The sequence below is a fragment of the Brachyistius frenatus genome, unplaced genomic scaffold (assembly GCF_029030835.1).
Source record: "Brachyistius frenatus isolate BFR_SWC_R1_liver_20210118 unplaced genomic scaffold, ASM2903083v1 Contig_7, whole genome shotgun sequence".
Taxonomy (NCBI): domain Eukaryota; kingdom Metazoa; phylum Chordata; class Actinopteri; family Embiotocidae; genus Brachyistius; species Brachyistius frenatus.
The window spans coordinates 9,311,332-9,318,494 of NW_027210606.1; the positions used below are offsets into that span (position 1 = coordinate 9,311,332).

At 38.0% G+C, this 7,163-nt stretch overlaps 1 protein-coding gene across 1 annotated transcript in view; it reads left to right on the top strand.

Annotated features, from left to right (window-relative positions):
* Nucleotides 1–6,104, top strand: part of tbck (TBC1 domain containing kinase) — a 45,765-nt gene extending 39,661 nt beyond the window's left edge. The window contains exons 25-26 of the mRNA XM_069689369.1: nucleotides 2,167–2,326; nucleotides 4,878–6,104. Coding sequence (XP_069545470.1) covers nucleotides 2,167–2,326; nucleotides 4,878–4,988 — 271 coding nt within the window. The 3' untranslated portion in view covers nucleotides 4,989–6,104. The remainder of the gene's footprint in view (nucleotides 1–2,166; nucleotides 2,327–4,877) is intronic.
* Nucleotides 6,105–7,163: the final 1,059 nt, after the last annotated feature.

Consider the following 7,163-nt stretch of genomic DNA (forward strand, 5'->3'; position numbering starts at 1 on the left):
CTCAAAGACAAGTAGGGGAAAATTCAGGAGGGTTGATCTAATCTAGTTATGTGCTGCCAGATTCTGCAACATTCAGTTAGGCCCTTCATATCCACCCAGGCTGCCCCACCAAATCCTGCAGTCTGAGATGAAGGCATAAAGCAGGGGAAATTAGCGTGGGAGCCCTGGCCTTTTGGGAAAAATATAATATATATATTTTTTTTACGTGGTGTATTTAACTTTTCTTTAAATATAATTTCATTTAAATTTAGTTTTTTACTTCATTGTTTTTTTCATGAATTATTCAGTATGGTTATTGTTGTAACCGTAACCTGCTGATGATTATGTTCTACACATTTTAGTTGAGAATGTAGGGGTAATTTCTTTGGTTAAACAAGCTGTTTGTACTGTTTAGGTAAACAAGCTAAACATTACTATGTCTGAGCATATCAAGTGGGAAAACTCTTTACAATCACTGTTTGTGTGTGTGTGTGTGTGTGTGTGTGTGTGTGTGTGTGTGTGTGTGTGTGTGTGTGTGTGTGTGTGTGTGTGTGTGTGTGTGTGTGTGTGTGTGTGTGTGTGTGTGTGTGTGTGTGTGTGTGTGTGTGTTTGTGCAGTCTAAAGTAAATCAAGTATCTCCAGAAATGGCAAATTTTCATCTTTTAAAAACTTAAACATCTTTGATGGTTTGACCAAATTTCTTTTGTTTCCTAAGCTAAAAGCAAATAAAACCCTCAGGGTTTGGCTTTGATGTGCATGAAACACAATGGTGTGCTGTATGTCCCATCTACAAAACATTCCTCTATATCTCTTAGATTCAAAATGAAACTTTCTCCTGCTTTTCACAACCAATAGCCTTTTTTATCCATCTTTTTCTCAGCTCTGCATAAAATTACAGTATTACATAAAGCAATAATTTTACTTTTGCTGGATATACAATGGCGCAGACAACCTTGAATATAAAATATTCGAAGTAACAGAAAGAGAGAGCTTTAAAGCTTTGGTTCATCAGAACAATGGTGATTGTTTAAGGGGTTAAAGAGCTATTAATCAATAAGGATTAGTCGGTGGAGCAAGGATTTTGAAATGGCAGTACCTCTAGCCAGATTCCTACTTTGGAACCTCCTGATAGACAGACGTTCCTCAGGCCAGTTCACATGGACAAAAGGGATTTGACCACTTTCTCAAGATTTAGCAACCCTTGTTCACCTCTATTGTGATCTTAGGCAAAGCTCTGTTGTGGGTGTCCGTGGTCACAAAAAGTGGATAAAATTAAGACTTCTGTGGAGCAAAACAGACCAATCTAGATTCAGCCATCTGAGCATAATAATAGATATGTGCTCCTCTGGACAAAACGACAGCATATGCCTTATGCAATTTAAAGGCTAAATGTACCACAGTGGGATTTATCAGCTATTATACAATATATTGTGTAACATGCTGATAATCTATGCTTTTGTGGCAGCTGGCATGATTTGGTAAATGTAATTATTTGTAGCAATACTGTCATTAGCTTAACCCTCAAAAATATGACATTTTCTTTTCTAAGAATTTATTATTTTACTATATAAATAAGTGGGGTTATTCACAGTTCCTGTGCCAAAACCCTCAAAAAGATACAGTCACTTCTTTCTTTTCTTTTCTTTTCTTTTCTTTTCTTTTCTTTTCTTTTCTTTTCTTTTCTTTTCTTTTCTTTTCTTTTCTTTTCTTTTCTTTTCTTTTTTTCTCTTTTCTTCTCTTTTCTTCTCTTTTCTCTTTTCTTTTCTTTCTTTTCTTTTCTTTTCTTTTCTTTTCTTTTCTTTTCTTTTCTATTCTTTTCTTTTCTTTTCTTTTCTTTTCTTTTCTCGTCCTGGCATATCTCCTAAATGTCTTATTTTTTCTGCTCCACTCCTTCCTTATTAACTTTGTCTTACATTACACAAAGTTTGTCTTCCTGTTGTTTTGCATTAAAGGTCTGTCTGAGAAGAAGTTAAACAAGCACCCTAATTAAGGCGGTGCCAAACTGACGTGATGTTGTTAAATTTGTTGCATGCTGTCTGTTGTATCAATTGTTGCTCAAGAATATTGTGGCTCCCATAAGGGTTTACTGAATGACAAAAATACAGGGTTCACCACAAACTTCGGCCTTGTTTTAAGGTGATTATCACACCTGTTTAAAGCTGTGCTCCTTAACTTCACTGCCTCCAGCTTCAGCAGAGGCCATATTTCTGGCAGCATCAACATTCCCTTCAACACCACGTTCAGCTCTGACAGTGAGCTGGTGCAGTGTCCCGCAACAGGAGTCCTTCAGAACTACAGAGGACGTGTCATCGTGGTCATCAGTCATGCCATGAAGAGTGCTGCAATGGTGAGAAAGTAGTCACACACAAATTCACCTGTATGTAGCACATCAGAAATAAACAAACAAACACTAGATAGAAGTGTTATGAACACGTAAATGATCACAGAAGCATAATATTTCAGCAACTGAAATTATGACTGAGCTGGGTGGCTACACTTGGCAGGCACTATTTTGTTATCTTGCCCAAGATGTGCATTCTACAGTCTATTTAAAAAGTGCATTTGTTTCATCTTACAATGAGAAGTGAATTGTTTTTTTGTTGTTGTCAGGTCCCAAGTAATAAAGTATTGAATGTATTTAAAAAAAAAATAGATTATCAAATAAAGTACAAATACACAATATGTGCAAGATTTGCATGAGCTGTTAAATATGAACAAGAATATACACCTATCAGTTGAACAGCGAATGAAAGAACGAGCAGGGTTAGTCTGAATCCTAATGGCCTTTGGGTAGAATTTCGACCTGAGCCTCTCCAAGTTGACCTTATGGATGTGGTACCTTCTCCCTCTGACTGCAGCAGAGAAAAGAAGCTGATATCGGGTTGGCTGGGACCTAGAAGAAGTAGAAGATTTTCCTGGCTTTGGTCATGCTCTGGTATAGATGTCTATAGTTGTCCATAGAACTCCTTGTAGGGCTTCTCGGTCAAACTGCTTCCTTACCAGGCAGCGATGTTCCCAGTCAAGATGCTCTCAATAATGCATGCATAGAATTCCCAAAGTAACTAGGGAGACACTCTAAATTTCCTCAGACAATGTCTGTGTTTAATGTCCACGTCAGATCTTGTTCTGGACACCCCGGTTATTGAAGTTATGCACTCTCAACCTGGGAGCAATCAATTATTAAAGATATATAGACACTCCCTTGCTTTCCCACATAGTGCATTATCATTTCCATCTTACATACATTCCAAAGAAGGTTTTTGTTCTTGCGGCACCGAGTAGGCCTTCTCACTGCTGTTGGTGGTCATCTCTACCACAGCTTTGCCTTTGGCAAACTCAACGATGAAGTTGGAGTCAAAAGTATCCCCGCAGTCGTGCGTGTACAGGGAGTACATTAGGGGGCTCAAAACACAGTCTTGGGGCATTCCCATGTTTAGGGTTAGGCAGGGTGAAGAGTGGCTGCCTAATTTCAACACCTGTGGTCCACTGTCAGGAAGTCAAGGATCCATTTACACTGGGAGGTGTTTATTTCCAGGTCCCGGAGTTTGTTGATGAATTTGGAGGAGATGGTGTTAAAAACTGAACTATAGGAAGAGAATTCTCATTACAACTCCTTCTTATTGTCCAGGTGGGTTAGGGCAGTGTGAGGGGGCAATGGCATCTTCCGTGGATATGTTTTGTCGCAATGGGAACTGTAGGGGGTCCAGCGGCACAGTTTGGTTTGTGAAATGTTTCATTTTTGGACACTTCTGCATCCTGTGTATTTGACGTATGGTTTGGTCAGTGGGCCAATACCAGTGGAGTTGTGCCCTGACACCTCAGTAAAGAGGGTCAGTCTAATTGTAGGGTATGACCTTGATGGTGAAAGGATATTACCTCCACCAGTTGTGACAGACCACCCCGTGGCTTCTAAAAGTTTGATTAAACGTTTCTGGATCTATGGAACCTGATCGTGTCATGACTCATGCTCAGACTCAAAAGGCAGAACCTGTTGCCCTTTCATCAGCAAGTATCATCTATTTTCCAGAGAAAGCTGAGCAAGAGCTTGTTGTGTAATTTGCTGTCAAGGCTTAAAATGCAGGAAATAAAAGTAGGAAGAGTGAATCTCCTGCATGGTTTAAGGTTGTTTATCTGACATTGTGTAACCTGTGTTCTTCTGAAATTCCACTGAGGCTAAGAAGGAACCCCTATGGAGTTTCTTTAACTAAATGTTTTGAAGCTTTTGAGTTTATAGAGGACCTGTCAGCTGTTGTGTTTTTGCCCAGAAGGCGATATTCTCATGCAAAAGCGACTTACATTCCTGATGGTTCTGACAGTAGCACTACTTACCAAATTGTTGCTCCCTCTGCATACCGCTAACAGATACTGAACTTGGCTCATGATAAGGCTAAGTGTGTACCCGATATCTAAAAGACATGAGGGCATTAGCCAACACTAAAACTGTATTCTACAGAAATCATGGTCTTCTATGTTTCAGTGAACAAAATTAGCATTGCTCACTTCATTATAAAATCTCCTTTTGTGCTCTTTTTGGAATAAATTCGACAAACTTGCAATTCTCAAGTCTCAGCAACATTGGAAATTAAAAGCAAAAAATAAGTAGGGCTCCTTAAATGAAGAGAAAAGCATGCATATTTTAGGAGGCATTAGAGTCTGACCTGGTTGCAAGAAAATAATTCCTTAATTTTTTGAATGGAGGAATTTATCTGCAAAGCTACCAGCGTGTACTGTTTGTAACTTTATCAAGGCTCACGTAATGAGTATGTCGTCATAACGCTTCTGCAATTTTTGGCTTTGTACCTCTGATGTTTTGCCCTATAATGATCATGCATAATACCTTTTTCATTATTATTATTGAGGAAAATGACAGCTTTTCTCTGACTTTTTCCTTTCTTCAGTTTGCTGCGCATCTGGTCAAAGTGAATTTTCCACGGGTTTGTATCCTGGATGGAGGGATCAACAAGCTGAAGCCCACTGGACTCCTGACTGTCCCCTCCCCTCAGATCTGAGCCCATCCTCAACCTTCATCTTAACAGAAGACACAAATGGAAAGACAGTCGACTGAGTTGACATTGTATTTTGTTTTTGTTTTTTTTAATCATGAAATAATCTTCTCCTTATTCCAGTTTGATTTAATTTCCATAAATACTTACAGAACTGTTGTTTTATTATTTATTGTTTCAAAGGATCAAATATTATTTTTCTAGAAAAACTGCTATCTACTGTTGTAGCTTTGCATTTAAAATTTCCACTGCCTGTGACCGATATGTTTGTTTGAGAAGCAATGAAGATAAGAAGTAATTTCTGTATTTGGTGATTTTGTTGTACTGATTTAGTCACTGAATTTACTTTCTACTTTCTACTGTGTATTTTCCATGCACTATATTTTGGTTTCTATCATGTTACAGCTGTTGATCATTAAATGTAAAACTCATTAAGTAAATGTTGTTTGACATTTTAGCATGTAATCACGACTAATATTTGTATTGACTTTGGCTTGAACATTTAATGGTAGAAATCTGATTTATAGATTTTATATTAAATCAACTTGCGCTGCCTTAAACTGTCATTATCTGCACATTGTTTCCGTAGTTTTTCAGGTGAAGAACATTGTGTGAACTTTCCATCATCACACTCAACTAAAGGTATTGACTGGACACAAAACTGTGTATTAAAAGACAAACTGGGGCTGATTTGTTTCATTTAACCAAATAACTCCTCAAAGGAAATTCTTGGTTTTATTAACAGAGGTAAAAGAGATGTTTAAGAAAGGATTTCAGTTAGCAATGATCGGACTGAAACAGATGGGAAAAGACAAATTATTTGTTATAGAACCATTTTCCATGGATCTTTTAATTGTGATTCCAGTATTTAAAATTATTTTTTTTACACACCCGGGTTTATTTAGTTTATCAGTGCTGTGAATGATATTACAATTATCTGTCTAACAGGGTTCTACCACTGTCAAGAGTGAAAATGGTAGATTATGAAGTGAAAGTATTCACTTCCAATCTTGTCACTGCCACCACTTGTATCAATGTCTCCATTAAACTGGTAGGCATGGATTGGGAGAGCAAACACTTGTGGCTCTTGAGTTTGAAAGGGGCTTTATGCTTCGTTAAAGGAGCAGTAAGTCTGAAATATCTACCTCCATATTTAATTGCATTACATGCTTGGTTAGCTGTGCCTATATGAGATTATAGGCACATTAAATACTGATTGAGACAAGCTGATGAAAACACTAACTCAGACTAATATGTGTAGAAAGTGGGTATGCAAAGCTCTGCAAAGTTATAACATATGGCCACAAACAAGACCAAATAAAAAGACTTCACATAATAACCCTCAGAAAGTTTATATTTGATTTAGGGCCATCATATTGCACATACACATTTTATTTTGTCTACCCTAATTGTAAACAGATTACTGGGATGTTGCAGCTTAGTTCTTGGTTATCAAATATACTCGATCTTAATATCCTGTAGTTTTTTTCAAAGCATTTTGTCTTTACTCTATAGGTGTCGCATTTTACCGTGTCCTGCTGCACCTCTATTGGAAAGTTGGTACCGATCGAGATAGACAAACACTGTGCCCCATTGTTTCCAGATGACTCTTGGTTTCCTGCCCAGGTGGATGTGAAATCCCCTGAGGGAGACACCTACAACTTTCCCATCCATCGCTGAATCACTGTTAGTGATGTGCACCGCTTCAGAGAGGAAACAGGTTTGTGGGAATTTGCTTGTCTGATATCCTTTATGCTCACCACTGACCAAAGAAGATACTACAATGTAAACAAACAGCAGGAATATAGAGCAAATTCATCCTAGCATACTGTATTTATCAAGAGTTGAAACCTTTGTTTCAACTCTTGAAGGCCATGCCAAACTTCTGCTAAAGGGATGATGGACTCAATCTTTGGGACAGTACGGTAATCTAGGCAGTTTCCACTGTGCAAATTGTTGTTAACTAATATGATACTGATAAAAAAATCTAGCAAACAAGTATCACTGTGCACACAAACGTGTGTAACGGCTGCTGATTTTGATCAAAATGGCAACATAACTGGAAAAGTAGTACTTATGCAGGTTATTGCTGCCTCCTGCTCCATGAATATCACTGCGCAGCGCTACATTCTCAAGCTGCAGGAAAAGTCTTGGAAGTTTTCGATTACATACAGATACATG